At 35.6% G+C, this 27,933-nt stretch overlaps 1 protein-coding gene across 6 annotated transcripts in view; it reads left to right on the forward strand.

The window, feature by feature from the left end:
• SYCP1 (synaptonemal complex protein 1) overlaps nucleotides 1–27,933 on the forward strand; it is a 118,632-nt gene that overhangs the window by 18,596 nt on the left and 72,103 nt on the right. For all 6 annotated transcript variants that reach the window (XM_045478754.1, XM_045478757.1, XM_045478755.1 and 3 more), the window contains 8 exons: nucleotides 6,444–6,502; nucleotides 7,943–8,012; nucleotides 8,936–9,009; nucleotides 11,623–11,731; nucleotides 18,803–18,897; nucleotides 19,368–19,552; nucleotides 21,003–21,070; nucleotides 27,725–27,786. In XM_045478754.1, coding sequence (XP_045334710.1) covers nucleotides 6,444–6,502; nucleotides 7,943–8,012; nucleotides 8,936–9,009; nucleotides 11,623–11,731; nucleotides 18,803–18,897; nucleotides 19,368–19,552; nucleotides 21,003–21,070; nucleotides 27,725–27,786 — 722 coding nt within the window. The remainder of the gene's footprint in view (nucleotides 1–6,443; nucleotides 6,503–7,942; nucleotides 8,013–8,935; nucleotides 9,010–11,622; nucleotides 11,732–18,802; nucleotides 18,898–19,367; nucleotides 19,553–21,002; nucleotides 21,071–27,724; nucleotides 27,787–27,933) is intronic.

Raw genomic sequence — 27,933 nt, forward strand, 5'->3', positions numbered from 1 at the left:
TTTTAGCAGTTTGTCAACTCCAGATCAGATCACAAGTTCTATCTTGCCTTTTGTGTGCTGGGTTCCAGTATCAGTTCAGTTTTCAAAGCCTTTGGTATACTGCTCTGGCTCTGTTTCTTGTATGCTCCACTCAAGATTAGGTCTGGGATGTGGGTAGTGGTTTATATTGGAGTTTAGTTTTCAAAGCCCTTGCTGTATTTGTTTTGGGTCTGTCTTGTACATGTATATTCTCTCGATTTTCCCATGGGACTCATATCATAATTTAGGTAATCCTCTTTTGGAGCTGTCTTTAAGATTTCTCCTCCATGCTCAGCCTTGGGCCCATTTTCCCTGCCCGTTGGCTGTAAATGTGGAATTTCTTTTGGGGTTTTGTATGTCCTTGCTGCCATGGCTGTTACTATTCCACTACTAGGGCCATTTTGGGGACAGGGCTGTGAGGGGAAAAAAAAGAAAAAAATCAGGATTTCCTTTTGCTGCTCATGTTTCCTGTTACGGTTCTGCTGGGGCCTTACACTTTGGCTACTGTTAGGAGGGAAGATAGGAAACAACCTAAACAGGAAACTCACCTTCACATGAGTCATTTCTTTAAGATTTTACTTTTTGTCTCCAATATATCTGCCTTTGCTTACTTTTCAGAGTCCTAAAGTAGTTGCTTTATGTATTTCATTCCGGGATCTTAGCTGTAAGCAATGAGAGAGAAAAGCTATAGTGGAATTACTTCATCTTGACTGGCACTGGAAGTCGGTTTGGTGTTTTTGAATTATAACCCTCAATCTGTTCTTGGCCTGATTATGTTTTCATCATTATGTTTTTAGATCTTTGATTCCTTTAAGAATTAAAAGATCCTCCAGATTTTTAACTGTCTGCAGTAGGAGGTTGGTCTGAATTACTTAGCTATTACCAGAAAACAGAGTCCTTGATGCTTTCCTAAAATATAGACCAAATCATGTTACTGTCTAATTCATTAAATGGCTTTCCGTATGTTTTTTGGTGGATAGCATGGTGTTTGCCACTTTCCCATATATACAGGCTCATGGAGAACTACTTGTTACTCCCTAAACAGATTATGCTTCTGAGCTTTTGAATATATTTTTTTTATTGACTGATCCTCTTTCCTTCATCTCCTTAGCTTGTATTTGTCCTTCAAAACTCAGAATAAATGTTACTACTCTTGGGAAATATTCCCCAATTTTGTAGTCTGATTTAGATGCTCCTCTTCTTTGTATGCCTTTACCATGTACTGTATTTATGAATTCCCTCAACAAATATTTGAGTGTCTACTACTATATGCTAGACATCTCACTGCAAGCTTAAGGGCAAGGGATCATATCTTAATTCAGTATAGTCCGTTCTTTAGACAATGTCTTTCAAGATAGTAGGCGATAGATTAATAAAAAAAGAACAAATCTGTTCTTAGATGCACCTTAAAAAAAAAAACCCTTTAAATGGCTGTTGCACACTGAATGATATTGAATTATTTAGCCTGCCATTCGAAATATTGCATTAGCTTTTTTTTTTTTTTTTTTTTTGTAGCCTTAAGTCCTAACCTAAAGTAGTTAGTGTTTTAGTGTTGGGAAAGACTTTAAAGCTTTTGTAGTCTACTTACATTTCCGTTGATCTACTTTCCTTTATAGCATGTCTAACCAAGTGGTAGTCTTTTTTATGTTTGAATATATTCAGTGATGGAAACTCACTAACCCCAAGATTGTCATTTAAGGACAGCTCTTTATTTTTATGTTGAGCTGAAATCTTGACGTAGTTTCTGTCTTCTTATTGTAGCTCTCCTTAGGGCATATGGAAAAAGTCTAAGTCATTTTTTATGTGCTATCTCTTTAGATCTTTAAAGCTGGCTTCTTGTCCTTTTTGAATCTTGTCTTTAGCCTAGGCATTTGAAGATTCTTAAGTGCTTTTGGCATTGTGGTTGATCTGTTGAACATCTTTGTTACAGAGTCCAGATCTGTCTGAGGTAATCTAGTTTTGTAACTTAACCTGTGTAAGGGACTATTCATTGTCTAATTGTAGGTGTCTTTTTTTTTTTTTTTTTTTCAACGTTTATTTATTTTTGGGACAGAGAGAGACAGAGCATGAACGGGGGAGGGGCAGAGAGAGAGGGAGACACAGAATCGGAAACAGGCTCCAGGCTCTGAGCCATCAGCCCAGAGCCCGACGCGGGGCTCGAACTCACGGACCGCGAGATCGTGACCTGGCTGAAGTCGGACGCTTAACCGACTGCGCCACCCAGGTGCCCCTAATTGTAGGTGTCTTTAATGAACTCTAAGGTCAGCTTATTTGATAGTCACAATGCATTATAGGCTTAGTGAATTCACTATTAAAACCTTTACATTTTCTTTTTTGCTTTATTCTTTGCATGTACATTTACATTTTTGGATCCAGATAGCATTCTTTGCATTTATCCAAACTAGATTTAATCAGGCACACCTATGTTAAAAAAAAAAAATTTTTTTTTTTACATTTATTTATTTTTGAGAGACAGAGCACAAGTGGGGGAGGGGCAGAGAGAGAAGGAGACACAGAATCTGAAGCAGGCTCCAGGCTGTCAGCACAGAGCCTGATGCTGGACTCAAACCCACAAACCATGAGATCATGGCCTAAGCTGAAGTCAGACGCTCAACCGACTGAGCCACCCAGGTGCCCCCAGGCACGCCTGTGTTTTAATCATGTCCCACTACTCACTAGCTTTGGGATCCTGGAAAATAACATAATTTTCTGTCTCACAATTTCCTCATCTGTGAAATGGGGGTAATCACAGTTCCCTAGATCTATACCTAGATATTGTGTGTGTGTGTGTGTGTGTGTGTGTGTGTGTGTGTGTGTGTGTGTTTGATCATTATAATTCACAGTTTTGTCAGTATAACCATTTCAATCTGTACCGGTCTTTTTTTTTTTTAGCTCATGAAAGCTTTATGATATCTATGGGCACTGTCTGATTTTTGTTTGGGCAATACTTGTTTGTTGGCCTTCAGTTCTTCTTTTCTCTAATTGTTTTAATATTTTCCCCCTCATCCTGTTTGTTTCCTATATTTCCAGTTTGACTTTTGAAATATCAATTCTGTACTGTTCTGCCTCTAACCTGTAATTCTCTTGTAGTGTCATCCAATTCATTGCCCCTTTCCTCCTCATTTATTTTTCTATTTGATTTATCCCATTTCTTGCATTTCTGTTGTGGCCTGTTCTGTCTTTTATCACTGTATCTTCCTCTTTCATTGACCATATTTTCTTGGTTCTGTTGAGAATACTGGATAGTTTTCTGAAATCTTCATCTGGGTTCTCTAGATAGACTTTGTTTTCAGAGATAGGTTATTGCTTTTAACATCTCTCATGTTGTTACCTTTCCTTTGTTTGACAGTATTTTTTTGTAGGCCTCATGTGGGTTTTCTCACCATATATGCCATTGAAAAAAGCAAGAACTATCCAGACTAAATAAACTAGGTGATAAACTGACTTTAGTCTGGATTTACCTCCTCTGGTTTAGTGGCTGAATCCTCTTTTTATATTTACAGTTGTATGGCAGATCCCTGAGCAGTTTGTAAAGTTTTCACCTTGTGTAACTCTGCCCCTTCTGGCTGGTTTTCTGATGCTCTGATAAATGTAGAAACTATGATTCTGCATAATTATAATCAATAAACTGAAACATGCATAACACTTTGATATCTTAAAATATAAAAAAATCTTAATTTTTAATATCTTAAGCCTTGATGCTGCTAACATAGAAGAAACATAATCTTAGTAAATTTGGGAACTTTCCCCCTTCCCCTGGGGTTGAATCTAAATTTGGAAGTTCCCATATTGTGCCATGTGGTAGAGAAGGACATTTGTTATCCATGGAGACTTTTCTCGTTTCGACTGGTATTCGGTAACTGGTCCACATAGGTTGCTGCTGGTCCTCCCTCATTTCTGTCCTCAGGGCCCATTCATATCTGCTGGTTCTCTGTGCTTTGTCCCACCATGCTCAGCTGCATCGGGTGTTGCAACAAGGGTAATGAAAGCTGTCTAAAGCCCTATCTGCCTAGATATACTTCACAGGCATTTCTTCTTAGGTTTTGTCATCTTTCTAGAGCCCTACTGAAGAAAAAAGTATAGTCTCACTCTGCTCTTGGTTGGCCCACACTCGCTGGGGGTTTCGTGGTCCTCAACCTTGAGGCTTAGTGTGGTGAGTGTAGAGGGCTCCAGAACTTTTTCTTAAGTGTCTGCCAGAACCTACCAAGCTCTTTTAGCTTCCCCTTCTAAAGGCTTTCTCCCACAAATTAGTAAATATTTCTTTGACGTAGAGGATGAGAATCTTTGTTCTGACTCATATATTTAAAAAACCTAGTGTTTATGTCCTGAATCCTTCCCTTAATCCCCAATCTGGTGTTTTGAAACCCAAAGAGTTTTTCTTTGCTTTTGTTTGAATCATCTCTTTTTTTTCTAAATTATTTTTTAAATGTTTATTTTTGATATATGTATAGAGAGTATGAGTGGGAGAGGGGCAGAGAGAGAGGGAGACATAGAATCTGGAGCAGCTTCCAGGCTCTGAGCTGTCAGCACAGAGCGTGATGCGGGGCGCGAACTCATGAGCCATGAGATCATGACCTGAGCCGAAGTCGGATGCTTAACTGACTGAGCCACCCAGACACCCCTGAATCATTTCTTCTTTAAGGCAGTAAATGCTGAAAGATCTAGTTGCCCAAACTGGGGCAAAGCATGTGTGTGTATGGGGGGGGGGGAGGAGGGGTAGAGTGTGAAGGGAGAGGGAGGAAGGGTAGTAAAGAGAAGGGAGTGAAATGGGGGGTGGGGAGATAGATCAATGGATAGATAAATATCAAGAAGAAAAACAGAAAATGTAGGGTTATATTTTTACAATACTACATTACCACATTGGAACACTCAACAGCTACCAGAGTCCCTACTTTGTACTACCTATAGGGTCTTGCTTCTGACAACTGTAAAGTATATCTATACCCGTTTATGTTCTTTTCTGTAGTTTTATTTAATTCCCAGTACTTTTCTATTGGAAGAATGGCTGGATGGTATCTTGGAAGTACTAATGGTATTGGTAATGGGAAAATTGGAGGTGTTGGCAGTAGAATGCAGTTCTTTGGCACAAATCATTTCTGAGGAATAGAGAAGATGTGTTACTAAGTGTGTAAAAGTAGTGAATATAAAACAGAATAGATGGAGTGAGAAGTATGAACTATCTTTCTGTTCAAATGCTGATATATTCTGCCTCTATTTCCTTAAATTTTCCAGCCCTTTAATATTCAGATAAAATTGGTTCAGTTCCTGTTTCATATGCTGTAAGTCCAGAGCTTTCTCCATTATTTTTTAGGGGTTTAGGACACCTGCATTCTTCTAAAGATAGTTCATGTACCCTCTTTTTGGTTATTTGGGTTCCCATTGACAGCTGCTATTCTCTTGTTTGCAGCTGGTTACTGAGAATCTGGGACTAATACCCTCTTTACATTTTTTTTAACGTTTATTAATTTTTGAGACAGAGCATGAATGGGGGAGGGTCAGGGAGAGAGGGAGACACAGAATCTGAAACAGGCTCCAGGCTCTGAGCTGTCAGCACAGAGCCTGATGCGGGGCTCAAACTCACAGACTGTGAGATCATGACTTGAGCTGAAGTTGGACGCTTAACCAACTGAGCCACCCAGGCGCCCCTACCATCTTTAAATTTAACATGCTTTAATGTAATGCTGGTCTCATTTGGGGGGATGATAAAGGAACAGCCACGTTGTCTGTTACTGCTTTGTAATTAAGGTACTGCCTTCTACCTTCATTCCCCTCAGTATAGCTAGAGGGAATCATTGCTCAGGTAAAAAAAAAACACCCAGAAAAATAAAAAGGTTGTAGAGGATTTATAGGGGATTTCTCTCTGGAGCCACACCTATTCTTAAACCTCAAGACATGAAGAGCAAGTTTATCTTCCTTTCTGCCTCCTCAGAAGTAGAGCAAGAGATCGTGGGCTTTGGTTTTCATGTGGACTCTATGAATCCTAAATATACACAGGAGAAAGTACTTAATAGAATAATTGTTAAATCCCTACTCATTTTAAAGGCTAAAACTGTAAATATATTTTACAAAGTTTGAATAAATTCATGGGTAGTAATTCGGTAAAAGAAAATTAGAACTTTTGAGGTTGAAATAAAATCATGCCTTACTATGCCTTGCTGTGCCTTGCTGTGAGACTACTATGAAGTAGCTTATTTAAAAAAACTTGTTACTGAAGTATAGTTGACATACAACGTTATGTTAGTTTCAGACGTACAACATAGTAATCAACAATTCTGTACATTTGATACTATTTTCAGAGACTCAGGATATACTAATACATTTCACTAACAGAATTTTAAATATTTTAATGTTTTCTTGAGGCATTTTGAGTATTATTGGCATTATAATCATTTTAAATTTAATTCTGAATTATTTTATATTAATAGATGAATATGAACGGGAAGAAACTAGGCAAGTATATGTGGATCTAAATAATAACATTGAGGTAAGTCGTAGTGAAAAGTTAAATGTTCTAAACAGAGGCATTTAAAAAAAGCGTTTATTTTTGAGAGAGAGAGAGGCAGAGAGCGAGCACACACAAGCAGGGAAGGGAAAGAGAGAGAGAGAGGGAGACACAAAATCTGAACCAGACTCCAGGCTCCGAGCCTTTAGTGCAGAGCCTGATGTGTAGGACTCAAACCCATGAACCATGAGATCATGAGCTGAGCTGAAGTCGGACGCTTAACTGACTGAGCCACATAGACACTGCTAAATAGAGACATTTCTAAGCAAAATCGAGTGATAGCTACAAAGATATATGTAACTCTTCTTGATAAAAGGATTATTATTTGTTGACATAGGATTATATCCAATAAGATTAAGATTCTGTACTAGGTGTGTTAATGTTTTGTTATTCAGTGGCTTTTGAATTTACATGTTAGTGACACCATTTAACTTAATTTATCAAATATGTATTAACTCTATGTCAGAGACTATCACATTATGTTACATAACCATTAATTTGAAAAAAAATACAAAGTATTACTAATGTGTCTGGTTCCTGCTTACCTTTCTTATCCCTCTTGTTTTCCACTTTGCTTTTTCAGCTATAGTCATTCTTTCTTAGGTTTCTCAAATTTGTAACCTCTTTATGATCTTGGTTCTTTGACTTTGTCTAGAACTTTTGTGTCCAAGACTTTATGAGAACTCTTAAGCTTCATTCTCCTCTTTTTAATTATCCCCCTTACTACTTTATCTAAAATGCCTTTCCTTTCAGTTTTTCTCTATCTCCTCACCTTGTTTAACTTTGCTGAAAGCCACATGACATTTATTTGATATAGATGTATATGTAAGTATTTTCCACTACCCTGGAATATAAATTAGTTCCCTATCAGAACCTTGTCCTATATCCTAAGTGCCTAAAACAGTGGCTGGCACATGGTAGATTCTCAGTAACTATTTATTGAACAAATAAATGAATTCGTACAAATCTGCAAATCAGGATTTGTTGAATCCTGAATGAACTTAACACTGCTAGATGACGTAAGTGTTAATTTGGACTCTAATAGGAGGGAGACCTCACAGAGGTTACACTTTAGTGGGGGGAAGACAGAAATTAAGTAAGCAAAAAAATGTGTAAAATTATAGACTTTGATATGGGCTATTAAGTAAATGACTAGAATACCAAAAATCATTTTGCTGCTGTCTGGTAGTATGTAACATGTCTCCAGTGCATTTAAGCATCTGGGAAGCTAATTTAGTAGGCACTCTTAATACATTTTTAGTAAGTTATTTAATTATTACAAGTTATGGGAATTTCATTATTCAAAGTTGAGTGGTTTTATATCTAGTGATCATGAGACAAATTTATTAATATTTTCATAGTTTGAAGAACCTATTTAAAAAACGTAAGTATGATTCTTAAAAGTTAAATTTTATATTTCAGAAAATGATAATAGCTTTTGAGGAACTTCGTGGGCAAGCTGAGAATTCCAGATTGGAAATGCATTTTAAATGTATGGATCCTATTTAATTTTATATTACTCTACTGATGTTTATAAAAAATATAAAAAAATAAAAATAAATAAAAATATATAAATCTAATAAAAAATTAGATTCCTTTAATGTTTTCCTAGCTTCAGCTTGATTCCACAGGTCTTTTAAATTTCGTACTCAGGGTTTTGTAAACCCCTCAAAATCTTGTGGAATGTGGCAGGGAATTGATGTATGTTAAAAATAGTCTTTTGACTTCAAAGCTACATTTTCCCTGAAATCAAACTTACTATGGTTTGTACTAATTTTTTAGAAGGGTGATTTGGTCTTATTTTTACATTTCTTGGTAAAGTTTCATGATAAAATAACAAGTTGACACTTGAACAACACAAATTTGAACTGTGCAGGTCCACTTCTGTGGATTTTTTTCAGTAAATACAGCATAGTACTATAAATGTACTTTCTCTTTCTTATGAATTTCTTAACATTTTCTCTAGCTTACTTTAGTGTAAGAATACAGTATATAATACATATGACATACAAAACATGTTATGGGTAAGGCTTCTGGTCACCAGTAGGCTATTAGTAGTTCAGTTTTTGGGGAGTCAGAAGTATACGTGGATTTTCAACTGTCAGTGTCCCTAATGTTTGTTGTTCAAGGGTCAACTCTGTATATATTTAAAATCTGTTATTTAAAAAAATGTGTTATAAAGTATAAGCTTTTACATATTTGCTGTTATAAAAACTATAGAATTTTCTTGTTGTATTTTGATATTATTTAAATTCAATATTTTATTAAACAGCAAGAAAATAGCAGTTTTAACTTGATAGAACTTTGAGGTTTAGTATCTAGATAAATAAGGAGGTGAAATAAAGTCTCAGAAACTTTAAATTTTATTGTGTAATTTTGTTAAGATATTAAAGTATATCGTCTTTATTTTTAAAGTAAAGGAAGATCATGAAAAATTCCAACACCTTGAAGAGGAATATAAGAAGGAAGTAAATGACAAGGAAAAGCAGGTATTTTTTAAAAAAATCAACTCTTTGTATTCTTTGTATTTGCTAATTCATAAAATACTTAAAATTTCAAAAGAAATCTGTATTGCAGACTGCATGATAAATTTCTGTGAGAGATTTTAAATATACATTTCCAAATACTTAGCCATTTACCTAGCAGAATTAATTTCCATTGATTCAAACATGCATGCCCTGAATGGCAACCCTTTTTTAAAAACTCAGTGAATTTTCTACAATATTTATATTAGTGGGTAACATTGCTGCAAAAATATGAGAATTTTTGTTTAGATAAAAATTTTATCAAATGTAAAGATGATGATCGTTGACCACTCAACTCCTATTTTGCAGTTTATTTTGAAATGTATTTGTTATTAATGACACCAAGGAGGGGGAACTAAAATACTCTTTTGCTTCTTTCTATTAATGTCACATAGTGGAAAATGTGAAAATAATGTCTGTGTTCTTTGACATTCACAAGAATGTCAATTATTATGCCAACTTAATCAGTTTCAAGGCATGCTTACCAATGGAAAATGTTTTATAGAAAGGAATCCCCTTCTTTCTGTCTCCCCCCTATTTTTTCAGAGTTTTTTTTTTTATTTTTTATAAGATATCTTGTAATGATAGATAACAAGGATATCTACTTAAACAATAGTAACAAGGGGCGCCTGGGTGGTGCAGTCGGTTAAGCATCCGACTTCAGCCAGGTCACGATCTCGCGGTCCGTGAGTTCGAGCCCCGCGTCGGGCTCTGGGCTGATGGCTCAGAGCCTGGAGCCTGTTTCCGACTCTGTGTCTCCCTCTCTCTCTGCCCCTCCCCCGTTCATGCTCTGTCTCTCTCTGTCCCAAAAATAAATAAACGTTGAAAAAAAAAATAATAATAAATAAATAAATAAATAAACGTAACAAAAGTTAATGGAAAGTACAGAGAAGATACTTGTATTTTTAAATTCTGGTTAAATTTATGTGTTAAGGCTTAGATCTTTTGAAAGACTTAATAATTTTCCATATTGTAACTGAACTTTTAAACCAGATTTCTGAGAGAAGGCCTTTTTAAAAGTTAAAATTGTGAGTATTATAAAGAACACAAAAAAAGAAGGAAGTGCTAAAAAGCTTGTTGGAGTTCTGGGTACATGGGCAGGGCTTATAGATTGGTGGGGTTCCCTGTGAAATGGTGGCGTGGCCAACTAGTGTTTTGCTATGGACTCCTAAATGTCATTATTTATAATACTTTTTTTTTTTTTTTTAATTCTCCAAATTCCTGCTTGGTGATACAGACTTGACTGATGGCATTTTGGATTGAGGCTGGCAGAGTAGGAAGGACAGGATGAGTTTTACTATTCCACAGGCTGACCTTTCATTACAACCCTCCCTGTGATTAGAAAACCTAGGTTTAGAGATTCTCTTTTTCAGTATGGCTACGTCTGTATCTTTAGTCAGGTTAGTTCTCTGACTGCATTGGCTATCAAGGAGGAGAGTCCGAAAAAGGAGGATTAAGTGGACCTGGGGAGGTTTTCATACTCTTTATACAGACTTCCAAATAGCCTCCTTATACTTAGTCTTTTTTATACCTACCTTCCACAGTGTCTGTTGCCTCTAATTCTTGAAACATTCTGGAGTCCTTTGGTATTGAATTGTTTTGCTTCTCAATAGTATCTTCCCTGTGTAGGCTCTTAGCTTTGACCTTGCTTTTCTATACTACATCATTTTCCATTCTTTTAACTGCTTTCCTTCGTTACATATCGTGGTTTGGGTCATAGAAGTCTCATAGTTTCATGGGAAATGGAATCTGTCTTTGTTCTCCTGGTTATTTCTTGGGTGATTTGGAATTGAATACAGGGCAGAGAGGTCTTTCTGCCATCTTGAATCTGCGAGTCTTCAGCTTGTCTTTATAAGTTTATCTTTTACCTTTTTCTTCACATGGACTCTATACTCTAGCCATCTGAATATTTTCAGCTCTTTAAATAAAACATGATCTCTTGATCCTTTGTGTTCTTGTATGAGTTAGAATGTTAATTTCTGTGTTCGATTAATTTCTATTTGTCTATCAAGACTCAATTCAGTACTCTGAGAAGGATTAATTTTTGTTTACATCCTCTAAGACTGATTTAGGTGTGTGTGTGTGTGTGTGTGTGTGTGCGCGCGCGCGCGTGCGTGTGTGCACGCGCACGCTGATTCATATAACATTTTGTCCTGTTACTAATAATATTCAAGTATAGTTGTCTCCTGGTGTAGGCTCTGAGTTTCTTTAAGGTAAGTTTCCTTATCTCTGTATACTCAATGCTTATTATGGTTTGTGGAATGAAGTAGGTGCTCCATAATATTTATGGAATAAATGAGCCAATAGATTTCATTATATATCTATTTCATTATCTGTGTATTCTAAGTACTAACTTGAAATGCATATTATAATATTGGGTAGATCATTGGGTAGATCATATTAGTTTGTTCATTCACTTAGTAAATGTTTATTATGCAAATATGTACTAAATGCCAGGCACAACCAGTTGAAAAGCATATAAACAAGTACATAAATAATCATAGGTAATGGTAAATGCTAAGGTATTATATTTAATTTTTCATATTTATATTGTATTATTTAAATATTTCATTTTAGGTATCACTACTTTTGCTTCAAAATACTGAGAAAGAAAATGAAATGAAAGATTTGGTATTTCTGCTGGAGGAATCCAGAGATAAAGTTAATCGATTAGAGGAAAAGACAAGTAAGAATTTACATAAGAAAATATAACAATGTGTCTTGTGTATTACTCTTGTTATATTTAAAATTTTGGCTTTCATTACAGTTTTGTCGTAATGCTTTCTAGTGCTGTAATTCTCAACCTGGATTGGATCTTTGGAGGAGGGTGTAATAGAGTCACTTAGGGAGATTTTTCAGTGTACATAATGCTCTTTTCACTTTTCCATACTGTCCCTTTCTTCAGAATTTCAACAGAATGCTTCAAGAAAACAGGGATTTTCTTTCTTTTGTTTACTGATGCATTCCAAGTGCCTAGAACAGTGTTTGGCACACAGCATACTCAATAAATATTTCATGAATGAATGAATACCCTGGGAACACTCTAGAGGTATTGGGAAAGGTATTAGGGAACATTGCTTGTTAAACTAAATATACCTTTGATGATTAAAGTTTCTCTACTGAATTGGAGGGGAGAATGTAGGCAGAAGAAATGCCTTGTGCAAGTCATAGAAGTGTCAGAGTTAGGGTATATTTGAAACACTGATTTGTGTGTTTATATCTTAGAGAACTCAGGTACATGACTGGAAAAGAATGTTTGGATCAGATTGTGAAGGTTCTTGAATGTCATGTTATGTTTAGACCACCTTATTGAATATTTTTCAAACTTGTTTAGGTGGCAGGGCACTTGGAAGGCATAATACACTTTGTGAAATACTGTATACCTTCTAGAGCATCATATAGATCTTGTGATATTTGTCACTTCTCTCTTAAAAAAAATTGTTTTTCACATGGCAAATGATTACATAGTTTGGGTGAAACGATGCCCACTCATTTTACATTACTGTCATTACTAAATCGGTATACTCCAGGTATGAAATAGTTTAACTTCCCATACGTTTTTTGTTCTTCTTACCTCTCCATCATGATTTTGGCTACTTCCTCTACCACAAATGAGCCTCTTACCTCCACTCCAAATATTTTGCCTAAATTCCAGTGAACTCCTTATTCTTAAGAATGGCTTAACCATTACTCATCTGTGACTATGGGTGTCTTGCAGGCAGGGCTGTATTTCATTAAGTATCTGTGTAATTCAATGCCTAGCATATTGCTGTGTACATAATAGCTAAAGAGTTGTTAGGATGAATGAATGTTTAATCTTATCATTTAAACTGGAAACAATTTCCTGGTACTAAGTAACTAATTCTCTGTGATTCTGCAGACTCATAAGCACTGAAATGTATTCATTTAAGTTACTTTTCATTGTGTCCCATATGCGGTATATCTTTTATTTTTTCTCTTTGTTTCAGTTGGGAGATCTTCTATTGACCTGTTACCTAATCCCACCTTCTGTGTCTAATTTGCTTTTCTTTTTAATTTATTTTTAAAATATTTAAATTATTTTTAAAATTTTATTTAAATCCAAGTTAACATATAGTGTAATAATGATTTCATAAGTAGAATTTAGTGATTCATCACTTGCACGTAATACCCAGTGCTCACCCCAGCAAGTGCCCTCCTTAATACCCATTCCCCCTTTAGTCCATCCCCCCACCCCATCCAATACCCCTCCAGCAACCTTCAGTTTGTTCTCTGTACTTTAAGAGTCTCTTATGGTTTGTCTCTTTCTCTTTTTTTTATCTTATTTTTCCTTCCCTTTCCCTATGTTCATTTCTTTTGTTTCTTAAATTCCACATATGAGTTAAATCACACGATATTTATCTTTCTCTGACTGACTCATTTCGGTTAACATAGTACACTTTAGTTCCATCCATGTTGTTGCAAATGGCAAGATTTCATTTTTTTTGATCGCCGAGTAATTTTCCATTGTTTATATATACCACATCTTCTTTATCCATTCGTCAGTCAATGGACATTTGGGATCTTTCCATAATACAGCTGTTGTTGATAGAGCTACTATAAACATTGGGATGTATGTGCCCCTTTGAATCAGCATTTTTGTATCCTTCAGATAAATACCTAGTAGTGCAATTGCTGGGTTGTAGGGTAATTCTACATCTGTTGTTTCCTGAGTTGTTAATATTAGCCATTCTGACCAGTGTGAGGTGGTATCTCATTGTGGTTTTGATTTGTATTTCCCTGATGATGAGTGATATTGAGCATCTTTTCATGTGTCTGTTAGCCATCTGGATGTGCTCTTTGGAAAAGTTCACGTCTTCTGCCCATTTCTTCACTGGGTTATTTGTTTTTTGGGTATTGAGTTTGGTAAGTTCTTTATAGGTTTTGGATACTAACCAATTATCCAGTATGTTATTGCAAATATCTTTTTCCATTCCATTGGTTGCCTTTTAGTTTTGTTGATTGTTTCCTTCACTGTGCAGAAACTTTTTATCTTGATAAAATATAATAGTTATTTTTGCTTTTGTTTCCCTTGCCTCCGGACACATGTCTAGAAGAAGTTGCTGTGGCCGTGGTCAAAAAGATTGCCTGTTTTCTCCTCTAGGATTTTGATGATTTTCTGTCTTACATTTAGGTCTTTCATCCATTTTGAGTTTATTTTTGTGTAAGACAGTGGTCGAGGTTCATTCTGCATGTCACTGTCCAGTTTTCCCAACATCATATGCTGAAGGGACTCCCTTTATTCCACTGGATATTCTTTCCTGCTTTGTCAAAGATTAGTTGGCCATACATTTGTGGGTCTATTTCTGGGTTCTCTATTCTGTTCCATTGATGCGTGTGTCTGTTTTTGTGCCAATATCATACTGTCTTGATGATTACAGCTTTGTAATACAGCTTGAAGTCCAGAATTGTGATGCCTCCAGCTTTGGTTTTTTTTTTTTTTAACATTACTTTGGCTATTCAGGGTTTTTTCTGGTTCCATACAAATTTTAGAATTCTTTGTTCTGGCTCTGTGAAGAATGCTGGTGTTATTTTGATAGGGATTGCATTGACTACATAGATTGCTTTCTGTAGTATTGACATTTTAACAATATTTGTTCTTCCAATCCATGAGCATGGAATGTTTTTTCATTTCTTGTGCCTTCTGTAGTTTTCAGCATATAGATCTTTTACCTCTTTGGTTAAGTTTATTCCTCGGTATTTTATAGTTTTCAGTGCAGTTGTAAATGGGATCAATTCCTTGATTACTCTTGCTGCTGCTTCATTATTGGTGTATAGAAATTCCACAGATTTCTGTACGTTGATTTAATATCCTGTGACTTTGCTGATTTCATGTATCAGTTGTAGCAGTTTTTTGGTGGAGTCTTCTGGGTTTTTCATGTCGAGTATCATGTCATCTGTGAATGGTGAAAAGTTGACTTCTTCCATGTGGATTTGAATGCCTTGTATTTCTTTTTGTTGTCTGAATGTTGAGGCCGGGACTTCCAACACCATCTTGAACAACAGTGGTGAGAGTGGACATCTCTGTCATGTTCTTGACCTTAGAGGGAAAGCTCTCAGTTTTTCCCCATTGAGGATGATATTAGCTGTGGGTCTTCCCTATATGGCATTTGTGATGTTGAGGTATGTTCCTTTTTGTCCCTGCTTTCTTGAGGGTTTTTATCAAGAAAGGATGCTGTATACTGTCAAATGGTTTTTCTCTATTTAGAGGATCATGTAGTTCTTTTTATTTTTTATTAATGTGATGTATCATGTTGGTTGATTTGTAGATGTTGAACCAGTCCTGTATCCCAGGAATAAATCCCACTTGATCGTGGTGAATAATTCTTTTAATGTAATGTTGGATTTGGTTTGCTGGTATCTTGTTGGGAATTTTTGCATCCATGTTGTTCATCAGGGAAATTAGGCTGTGGTTCTCCTTTTTAGTGGGGGTCTTTATCTAGTTTTGGAATCAAGATAGTGGCTGGTCTTATAGAATGAGTTTAGAAGTTTTTCTGCCATTTGTATTTTTTGGAACAGTTTCAAAAGAATAGGTATTAACTCTTATTTAAATGTTTGGTAGAATTCCCCTGGAAAGCTATCTGGCCCTGGAGTCTTGTTTGTTGGGAGGTTTTTGAGTAAGATTTAATTTCTTTAGTGGTTATGGGTCTATTCAAATTTTCTTTTTTTTTCTTTTACATTTATTATTTATTTTTGAGAGACAGAATGAGACAGAGCACAAGTGGGAGAGGGGCAGAGAGAGAACGAGACACAGAATCCAAAGCAGGCTCCAGGCTCCGAGCTTCAGTTTCAAGGCTTCGGGTTCCTTGGACCACTCAGGTCATGGGAACCTGGGCTGCAAATCTGCTTGAGGATTGGTTTCCTTTGGCTTCCTTTACATAAACAGTGTCTCAGCTTATTGTATAGAGGTTTAGTTCTTGGATTCCTTTCCTTTTTTAATGTTTGTTTATTTTTGAGAGAGTGAGAGGAGAGCAAGGAAAGCTGGGGAGGGGTGGAGAGAGAGAGGGAGACACAGAATCTGAAGTAGGCTCCAGGCTCTGAGATGTCAGCACAGAGCCTGACATGGGGCTTGAACCCATGAAGTGCAAGATCATGACCTGAGCCGAAGTGGGACGCTCAATTGACTGAGCCACCCAGGCGCCTCAGTTCTTGGATTCTTTGTCTTATACAGTCTTTTTGGGTTTTCATGTTTCTTTTCCTGACCTCATTTTTTCATCACCTCATTTCAAATCAAAAGTCTAACTTTGCCAGGATCTGCAAATGCTTTCAGGGCAAAAGAGGGCTTCTGTGCTTATCTTACTTCTCCAAGTTTCTGTTTTCTCCTTCACTTGGTCCTGGTAATTTCTTACGATTTTGTCAGGAGCTTAATGATTTTAATATTCTTAATATTTGATCCTGGGTTTTTATTCCTTTTTAGAGGAATGTTTGAATGACATACCTTACTCATTACCCCAGTGGAATTTTCAGTTTCAGTTTAATAAATGTCATTTCTAGGGGCACCTGGGTGGCTCAGTTGGTTAAGCGTCCGATTTTGGCTCAGGTCATGATCTTGCGGTTCGTGAGTTCAAGCCCCGCGCCGGGCTTTGTGCTGACAGCTCAGAGCCTGGAGCCTGTTTCAGATTCTGTGTCTCCCTCTCTCTCTCTGACCCTCCCCCATTCATGCTCTGTCTCTGTCTCAAAAATAAATAAACGTTAAAAAAAAAATAAAAAGTCTTTTCTAGAAGTCTTATTTAGTTTATAGATATCTTCCTTTTTTAGTTTTTAAAGAATGTTATAATACTTTTTTTTTTTTTAATCCACAGCCAGTAATTCTAACATCTGAAATTTTTGCAGATCCAAGTACGCCTTTCATTTATTATGCTGACTCTGCTCATGGTGCTTTGTTTTCTCTTGTGATTTTGAGGTCATGTAACTTCATCTGTGGAACTTCTTTAAGACTTGGATTGGAAGTAAATTTCTACAGAGAAAATTTGCATTAGCAGTTCTGGAATCCTGGGTGAACTTAAGGACATTTCAAATTAAGTTTCAGCTTGGAGCTTTTTAGAACATTCAAGCAGCATACATTCAGTTCTCATACATGCTGAAGTACTAGTTTGTGATTATGATTTCTCAGAGGAGACATTTATTACCAGACTATAATAAATAGTACCGTAGCAGACACCATAGTCTTTGGTAATCATTTCCTCTCTCCAGATCTATTTTTCCCATTTTGTTTTCAGAGGTGGACCACTAACCTTTTCATTTCTACACAGATTTTCAGAGTGGAACTTTAAAAAAATATGAACTTGAAACATTCTGTGGTCTAGCATCTTTCATCATTTTTCATAGTCTTTATGACTTCTGAACTACCTCTGAACAAGTCATATAAATCCTGTTATCTTGTCCTTGTTATTTTTCTAACCATAATTGCTATGATTCTTCCCTCTTACTTTATGTTTCATGCTACTGAAATGCATTTCATTTAGACATTTAGATGTGTCATCTTGTCTCTTTCATTTTTGTCTTTGTACATGCTCTTTGACCTGTCTGTGATATTTCTTTCTCTCCTAGCTCCCACTACTCTTATTAATTCTTACTGGCTTTCAAATGTTTGAACTGATCTGTCACTTTCTGGAAGCCTTCCTTGAACTTTCCCTCTTTATGTCTGTCTCCCCTTACCTCTAACTTTTATTGATCCCTTTTGGCTTAGGTTCCCCGTCTGTATATTTCCAGAATTTCTGAGTGAGTGCCCATCAGCAGTTATCATTGATTATTTGTCTGCTTGCATTGTAAATACCATGAATTTTTAAGGCCCAGTTTCTAGTTTACACCATCATTATCATACTAATCGTTAACACTAGTTGACTATATATGCTAGACACTGTGGTTAAACATTTTAAGTTGCATTATTTTGTTTAATCCTTCAAGATATGAATAACTATGATTATTCTCTTTCTCCAGTTGAGAAAAGTAGTGATAGACTAGTTATTATCATGCCTAAGTTTAGGTGGCTAGTAAGAGGACATAGAATAATTTGAATCCAGGGAAGAGCATGAACTTCTTTTTTCACCCTATTTTTTCCATGAGGTTTAAAAGTAGAATGCACACATATAAAGCACATAGACTAGTACGTAATATTTAGTATTTAATAAACATTAGCTATAGAGTCAAAAGCCTTTTTTCATAATATTTCAATATATAAATGTAATATTTTAGAAAACTCTAAAAATCAAGATGTGCAATGATAAAAATAAAGTATCGAATAATTTCACCATTAAGAGGTAAATAACTTGCAATATTTTTGTATTGTTTCCTTTCATATGCATTATTTCTATAAATACCATTTAAACTTGCCCTTTTTATTCTGCCCTTTTTATTTAATACATATTCTGTGAATATGTATTCCAATTTGGAATAAATAAAGTCCATTATCTTTTATAGTGGTTACATGGTATGCCATTGTGTGTATGTACCATCATAATTTATCTCCTATTGAATATTTAGATTGTTTCCTTTGTTTAGCTGTTATTAAAATGTAGCATCAAACATCCTCATGTTTACTGGTGAGTACTTGGGAGTTAATAGTCTTGAAAAGTCAGTAAAAGTAGATGATGGCCAATATCAGTGCATCTATATTTGCATAATTTTCCTTCATTTTGGAGTATCTCATGGAGGAAAGAAAAGTAGTTGAACAAATAATTGGTTTTCTTGGTATATATTTTTTTATTAAGTACTACCAATCCACAACTCTCTTTTTTAGAATTACAGAATGAAAACTTAAAAGAATCAAATGAGAAGCAGGATCATTTGACATCAGAACTAGAAGATACTAAAATGTCTTTGCAAAGAAGTGTGGTATGATTTAAAAACTGATTCGTGTGTGATAAGCCTCACACTATGAGTCAATAAATACTTATAAAATGCTAATACTGTGTACAAGGACCCGGAACTTCATCCCAGTCTACAAAATGCTTATAGTTTAATTAGAAACATTGGGTAAAAACGCATCAAAAGTATAAGATAGAAGACTCTGCTAAATACCAACAGAGTGATTCAGGCTAAAATTGTTACAGTAGTTCTAAAAATGGAAAGAACACTGTGGGCTAACAAGACTCCATTGGGAGGTTGGGACTATAGTTTGGCTTTGGGAGAATGGTAAATTGAAGTAGGAATACTGAATGGGCATTGAAATTGGCCGGGGTGGGGTAATGGAGGAGGGTGACAGAATAATAAGGAGGGAGGAGAGGCGGCAAAGGCAGATGAATTCAGTTTTTTTCTTAAGGCCCTTGGATTATAGCTTTTGTTTTGTATTTTATTTCATTTAGATTACTCAGAAGGCTTTAGAGGAAGATTTACAGGTAGCAACAAAAAAAATATATCAGCTCACTGGAGAAAAAGAAACTCAGATGGAAGAATTTAATAAAGCTAAAGCTGCTCATTCATTTGTGGTTACTGAACTTAAAACTTCTGTCTGCAGCTTAAAAGAATTATTGACAACAGAACAGCAAAGGTAAAGGTATTTTTATTTAGCTGGATAAAAACAATTTATTTCCAGTATTCACTGTATTTTCTATTCATTGTCAAGTGACTTCTAATTCCTATAGTATCTGTAACCAAGTAAGTCTCTTTTTTAATTTATAAAATGGGAATACATTTTAAAAGTTTGTATTAGGTAGGCAGGTGTCCTGGGAAAAGATAGCAGGTATTCTTTAGGATAGTTCCCATGCATACTTGGCCACAGAGTCCAGCTATATAAACAAGCTCATAAGTGCTGATGCAGTGATAGGACATATTTAATTAAACTGTGGATCATTATTAGCCTCATAGAAATAACTTCCCAGGTTGTGGGTTTGTTTTACTTGGGTCTGTAATCTCTCTGATGTATAAAATTAGTACTAGCCTGGTATAGGGTAGGTACTCAAAAAATTTTTTTATTAAATTAATGAATTAATGAATATTATATATAAGATATTCATTTGAATTTCATCTAAATAACAGTTTGTCTAAAGCTTGAATTAAAAACTTACTCTGTTTTCACTTTATGTGCATTTTTAAAGCTGTGTTATGAGGCCTAAGTTACTATTTTTGTCCCATTAGCATTAGGGTTTAGTAAGTCTAGTAGGATGAAAGACAGGAACACGCTTTTCTGTGAATTCATGACCTGAACCTAGTAGTATTTCTTCTCTACTCCTTATGTATGGTGGTGGAAGAAAAGCTAGTTTTTCTACTTCAGCCCATCTTATATATTCTTTGTTGATCTTATAGGTGATTTTCAAATTTTGAAATTGTAAGTTAGCTTAAGTATCATCTGTTCCAATTATTTCAGTTAAAAAAATTTTTTTTAAGTATTTATTTTTGAGAGGGAGAGAGAGAGAGGGAAAGAGAGAGAGAGAACTGGGGAGGGGAGAGAAAGAGGTAGACACAGAATCTGAAGCAGGCTCCAGGCTCCAAGCTGTCAGCATAGAACCCGATGCAGGGCTCAAACCCACCAGCAGTGAGATATGACCTGAGCTGAAGTCAGATGCTTAACTGACTGAGCCACCCAGGGGCCCCCAATTACCTCAGTTTTATAGATGAGGAAGCAGAAAGCTAGAAGAGTTAAGTGGATTGCCCAATTCTCACATTTATATTGTTTCTAAGGCAGAATTCAATGTAACAGTAGTTACATTTCAGTCTCTTTTAAAGTTCTAGGATGCATTAATTTGATTATCGTCAATAGCTAAGAGATAAATTGTGACCATAAGCTTTAAGGTTTTATGCAGATATAATTAATATACAACTATGGATTAATAATAGTGATACCTTATTTTGAAATGTTATACTATATGGCATGGTAGGTACTCAAAAATTGTTTAATTGGGTGAATCTGTGAAAGATATATTGTTAAATTGCACCAGTTTTAGTTACTAGATGAATTGTGATTAAAAGAATGTTTTACATGTAAATTAATATTTTACAAGATTGGAAAAAAGTGAAGATCAATTGAAAATACTTACCGTGAAGCTTCAGCAGAAATCAAGTGAACTCGGTAAGATTTAGAGAATAACGTGTACGTGATAATATTAGTCTATTATACAGATATAAATGCTATTTCAGATTATGATATAGTTTCTCCTTTGTCATTTATCAATAATAATTATTTTGTAACTTTTAATTTGATTTTCAAAGACAGAAAATTTAAACCTTAAGAAAGACTATTCTGTGCCATTATGCAATTCATAGATGTCTAGAAGTGGAAGGAGCTTAAGAGATGTTTCTAGTTTATTTTTCTTATTTTAGGATTTAGAGGCCTTAATAATTCTTAATGGAAAAGGTCTGTTATATTTTAATTGAATTTTGACATTTTATTGATTAGTCATGTTGGATTATGAACTATCTATAGGAGAATGCTATCCTGTTTTGTCACGTAGTATTGTTAATACTCAATAGGTTTCATGGCCAAAAGAGAAAGAAGTTCTGTAGTTGTGAATTTATAACCCTTTAATTAGCTAATCCTAATTTAACTCCTGTATTTCATATTTACAAATCTTCATATGTACAGATGTGGAGAATTATAAAGATATAAAAACATTTTTCCAATTTTGGTGAAAAGAATTATTTTTATAAATTAACTCAGGAATTTGCAGGTGTTTTCTAGACTGTCTCCACAACATTCTGTAAACTTTATTATTAGGTTTGAAAAATTGTGTAATTAAAATAATTGTAAGAAATTTTGCCCTGTTAGGATGTTTGGTTGAACTTCAAAACTTATTTATGCCTTTCCTTTGGCAATGCTTAATCTCCCACTATAGATTAGACCAATCTTTGAGCATCCAAAATTGTACTTTTCAGTGGTAAATAATTCCTTTGGTATTATTTTATATTACAATGACTGTAAATGCATTTTTCATCTAATTTTTAAATCTTCATTCAAAGCATAATGTAGTATTTTAAATCACTGCACATACCTACTTTCTTAGAATTATTCAATTGAATGTGGTAGACTAAGGAATAATTTTAGTCCTTAAAATATCTTTAGTGGATATTTATTTGTAACAATTCAGTCTGATATTGAAGTGGCTGTTATTGTCAGATTAACAAATCAAATGCATAAGGTGATTTTTCTCATAATAGAGAACTCTCTAATTTAATGAGAGAAAGGTTGAACACATAAAATCATTAGAGCAATGTTTCCAAAATGAGGGGATGAGCAAGAATTCTATTAAGAGAAGGGAATATTAGAGTTTCTATTTCTATTTATTTTATGCTTTGCATATATTTCATAATGACTAGTATAGTACACATATTTATACTTTAAAATTTTACACGATATGTAAGTATGTATTTGTGTTTTATACGTATTTATATATTTGGGGTGAATGCTCACAGACTTGTTGCTGATGGAGATGTGTTAATGCTGATGACAAGAGGAAGCCAAAGGTATCAATGTGGACTGCAGAATTGGAAATGATTCTCTAGAAGAGGTAGATTTTAAAAGTAGACTTTAAGGTATAAAGAGGCTTTGGGTAGTTGTAGAGAATGATGGAATGTGTAAAGCATTATGTGTAGGAGAGCAGCATTAACAATGACATAAGTACTGAGCATTAGCTTATTTCTTTCTTTGGTTAATAGTATAGTTCTCAGAATCAAAATCTTGGATGATATTCTGTACTGTTCTTTCTCCCTTACTTTTCACTTCTAATTGGTTATCCAGTGCTGTTGTTTCTAACTTTTAATATCTATCTAGTTTGTAAGATCTAACTAATTTAACTCTATCTTGCAAATCTTTGTCTTTTTAAAAAATATTTATTTAGAGGGTGCACACAAGTGGGGAAGGGGCCAGAGAGAGAGAGAGAGAGAGAGAGAGAGAGAGAGAGAGAAAGAGAGAGAGAGAATCCCAAGCAGGCTCCATGCTGTCAGTGCATAGCCCTACCAGGGCTCAAACTCATGAACCATGAGATCATGACCTGAGCCAAAGTCAGACGCTTAACCGACTAAGCCACCCAGGTGCCTGTGGTTTACATTTTTAGAGGATCACTGCGACTTTTGTATGGCAGATAAATTTGGTGGTGGGTGGGGAATGATGATAGGAAAAGGACAAAGAGGAGAAATCATATTAGAAGCCGTTTGAGTGGTACAGGCATGAGAGACTATCTTTTAAAAGTGGAATCATATCCCACTTTTGCTAGCATTTGGTGAGCTCTTGAATCTGAGGACACTGTCTTCAGCTCTGAAAAGTTCTCTTAATTCTTCTTTTCTAGTGTCATTGTTCTCTCTCTGTAAATTTTGATAGGTGGATTTTAGAAATTCTGAATCTTTTATATAAAAAAATTTTTTTAATGTTTTTTATTCTTGAGAGAGAGAGAGAGAGAGACAGAGCACGAGTAGGGAAGGGGCAGAGAGAGAGACATAGAATCAGAAGCAGGTTCCAGGCTCTGAGCTGTCAGCACAGAGCCCCAAACGGGGCTTGAACTTAACAAGCCATGAGATCATGGCCTGAGCCGAAGTCAGACGCTTTACCAACTGAGCCACCCAGGTTCCCCAATCTTTATATTTTAAAATTTCTCTCTTAAACTCTTTACTTTTTAGTTTTTTTTGAGGGGAATTTTGGGAAAAAAGTTTTTTGGCTTCCCCCTAATAATTCAGTCTTTAGATATGTTTAATTTGCCTTTTTTTGTTTTTGGTAGAGAGCACATGCATGAGCTGGGTGGGGAGAGGCAGAGGGAGAGAGGGAGAGTCTTTTTTTTTTTTAATTTTTTAAAAAAATATTTATTCATTTGTTGAGAGAGAGACAGAGAGAGAGAGAGTGCACGCACAAGCAGGTGAGTGGCAGAGAGAGAGAAGGAGACACAGAATCCAAACCAGGCTCCAAGCTATCAGCACAGAGCCCCATGCAGGACTTGAACCCATGAACCATGAGATCATGACCTGAGCCAAAGTCGGATGTCCAACCAACTGAGCCATTCCGGTGCCCCAGAGAGAGAATCTTTAAGCAGGCTCCATGCTTAGTGCAGAACCTGACATGGGGCTAGATCCCACGACCCTGGGATCATGACTAGAGTTGAAATAAAGAGTTGGATACTCAAATGACTGAATCACCAGGCACCCCTACTTTGCTGTTTTTAAAGTCTTAGTTACCAAATTTTAAGTTTCTGAGAGCTCTAGGTGATTAATTTCATGGATATTGTATCCTGTTGGAACATACTATACTTAGCAAGATTTCTGCTTCTGTTTGCTCTATTAATTCCCTCTTGAATTTTATTTTAGTTCTTCTCTGAATTTGGTGCCTAACATTTATGGTTTTGCTTTTCTTCACTAATTGGTGATTTTTGATTATTTACTTATCTAAATATTTGAGAATCTTTTTTCTCCCACATATGTTATAATGTGATTTTTCTGATTATGTTGGGGGGAGATGGGAGGTACTGTAGGGAAGGGTGGGCTCGGTAGCTAATCTTTTGGATTTAGGAGATTGTTTGTAGAGATCATGAGCTGTTTGGGGGCACTGCCTTACCCCTTGGGCTCCAATTCCTAGGATCTTTGATTTAACCTGAGGTGGGCTCTGTGGTGGGAGGTATAGTCACCTGGTCTAGTTGTTGCACATACTCTTCAATGAATTAATGTAGGTGACCCCTCCTCCTTCTAGGATTCTTCAGTATTTTGGTTTGTTTATGGTAGTCTGTCTGGTTTTGTTATTGTTGTAAATATATATATATGATGAGGTTTTGGGGTGATGGTGGGGTCCAGAGCGGACGGCCAAGGAAGAATTCTTGAAGACATCTTTGGTGTAAAAAGTGACTTTATTAAAGCATAGGGACAGGACCCGTGGGCAGGAAGAGCTGTGCTGGGGTTGTGACAGGTAACTGATTATATACCCTCGGGTTGGGAGGGGATTAGGGTTAGAGTAACTCTCTAAGGTATTTTGGAAGCAAGGTTTCCAGGACTTTGAGGGGCTAGCTGTGTTAGGAAAACACCATTTATTACCATTCAGTAAAACCTATCATGAGACCCTTCATATGTATATCAGGGGGCCATAAGCTTGGAGTATAATTGCCAGCATATATCTTAGGGGAGTTGAGATAAAGGAAGTTTCCAAAGGAATTGTTATATGTTGAAGTAGACTTACAGATTCCTGGGGGGTCAGGATAAGCCAAGATTTCCTTTTGTCCCTAGCAGAGGTCACTCTGCCTGTTCCAAGGACTTGTCAGTGGGCTGTAGACAGTAAGGCAATTTAATTTTTCATTTGTCTTCGTTTTCCACATCATCATGGCAAACACTTAAATCCCTTTCCTTTATTCTTGGGTAGCCAGGACTGTCTGAGGAATATCACACATATCCCACCTGGGGGTGGGTGGTGCCATTAGCCTGTGTTTTGCCCTCAGCTTGTCCTGCACTCCCTCATCATATATTTTTATATATGATTTATATTTTATGTATGTATACACACACACACACACACACACATATATATATCTTTAAAAAATTTTATGGGAGTGGGGATGAGAGAATGTGAAGATATGCTTAGTCAACTAAGTTTGACTAAGTTTGAAAAACTCTTTTTACCTAAAATGAAAATTGTGGTTAAATAAGCTTTGCTTGTGACAGGTGTTTCTTTTGACTCCATGCTGGCATTTCCTATTTGTTTGATTTTTCCTTAAAAATTGTGGGCAATTATGACAATATTTTTTATTTTTCACTTTTGTTTTTTATTATTTTTTTAAAATATTTATTTTTGAGAGAGAGTGTGTGTGCAGGCGGGGGAGGAGCAGAGAGAGAAGGAGACACAGAATCCAAAGCAGGTTCCAGGCTCTGAGCTGTCCACTCAGAGCTTGACGCAGGGCTCAAACTCACGAACCATGTGATCATGACCCAAGCAGAAGTCAGACACTTACCCAACTGAGCCACCCAGGTACCCCTGTTTATTTTTAATGTACAGAGTCTTGGAAATTTCCAGTAAATCTCTTATATCTCCATTTATTAAAAACCCTTAATTAACAGTGAAGAAAGACAATGTTTCAAATACAATAAAATTGTAGCTGACAGCTAGGCATCATTTGGGAACTTTGTAGGCAGTTAAGGAATTTAAGAAAGGAGGATAAAGGTGGTTTGGCCTGGAAAAGTTTTATAAATTTATTAGTCTAATACTGAATTAATAGAAGATAGAAATAAAAGCCTTGTGTAGAGTGTTGTTATTTAGGGTAGGAAAAAAAAAAGAAGGGTGTCAGTAGAGAAAACAGGAAATGCAAATAACACAAGGTCTTGAAAATCAAAGAAAAATAGAGAGTAGTTGATAGCATTAAATGCCAGAAAGCTCCACAATGAAGAGGACTGAGAATTGTACCACAGAATGGTTATTGAGGATCATAGTTTTAATAATGTAATTATAAATAACGTAATTATAAATATTTAATAAACATAAATTATGAATTATTTATAAATATTTATTAAAGTATTTATATTTATAAATACTTATAAATAATGTAAAATAATATAAGAGATGTAATTAATGTAATGTCATGAGATAGGCATTAGTTTTGCATAGGACTAAGAAAGACATGTGTAGATAACAAACAGGAATTTGTTTGCAAACCAAAGAAATTGGACAGTAGTAAGAAGAGGCAGAAAGGTCAGTCAGATATTGTTTTGTATTCAAATAGATATTTCGATGGGATGGGGGAAATGAAAGATTCCTTTACAGAGAGTCAGTATATATATTGGTTATATAAGCAACTAAAGTCTCAGAAGAGATAGGAATGTTGAAGTCCAGAGTACAATGGTCAGAATTAGCTTGAGAAAAGTGGATCACTTGTCCTTTTTAGTTGAGAGTGAAGATTAAGAGGCCAGGTATTTAGACAGTGATGAATTAAAGGTAAAGGTACATGCTGAGTGACCTCATTCCAAATATATTTGGAGTGTGTGTGTGTGTGTGTGTGTATTGCTTATTTTGACTAATGAACTCCGGGCTCATTTGGTTGTGGAATTAACTTGATACAAACATTGCTATTAATACATATCCATTATTTTTGCGTAGTTCCATTTGGACTTCCTCTATGCTTTATGGTGCTTTCTTTATTTTTTATTTTATTTTTTTTACCTAAGGCATTTACTTATTTACTTTTTAATATGAAATTTATTATCAAATTGGTTTCCATACAACACCCAGTGCTCATCCCAACAGGTTCCCTCCTCAACACCCATCACCCACTTTCCGCTCCCTCCTACCCGTCATCAACCCTCACTCAGTTTATTCTGTTTTTAAGAGTGTTTTATGGTTTGCCTCCCTCCCTCTATAACTTTTTTCCCCCTCCCCCTCCCCCATGGTCTTCTGTTAAGTTTCTCAGGATCCACATAAGAGTGAAAACATATGGGATCTGTCTTTCTCTGTATAACATATTTCACTCTCATATAACACTCTCCAGTTCCATCCATGTTGCTACAAAAGGCCATAATAGCCAAACTATGGAAAGAACCTAAATGTCCATCAACTGATGAATGGATAAAGAAGTTGTGGTTTATATATACAATGGAATACTACTTGGCAATGAGAAAGAATGAAACCTGTCCTTTTATGGTGCTTTCTTTAGTTGCACTAAACCATCTCGGTTTTCTTCCCTTTCAAACTGTGGTATTCTTATATCTCATCTCTCCTTTCCTGTTCTTCTAATCTGGCTTTTCACACCTTTTATTCTTTTGCTTATTTTAGAAGAGATGACTAAGCTTAAAAATAACAAAGAAGTAGAACTTGAAGAATTGAAGAAAATCTTGGTAAGTATATAGTTTCTCTTATTAATATAGAGCAGTTATTTTTCAAAATAATATGAATCTGTTGACCTAGTCTCATACACTACAGATATTTTATATTAGTGTTTTCAGCTAAATATAAAAAAATACACTTGTGTTTTAGTAAACCAC

This window comes from Leopardus geoffroyi, chromosome C1 (assembly GCF_018350155.1).
Source record: "Leopardus geoffroyi isolate Oge1 chromosome C1, O.geoffroyi_Oge1_pat1.0, whole genome shotgun sequence".
In the NCBI taxonomy this organism is placed as follows: domain Eukaryota; kingdom Metazoa; phylum Chordata; class Mammalia; order Carnivora; family Felidae; genus Leopardus; species Leopardus geoffroyi.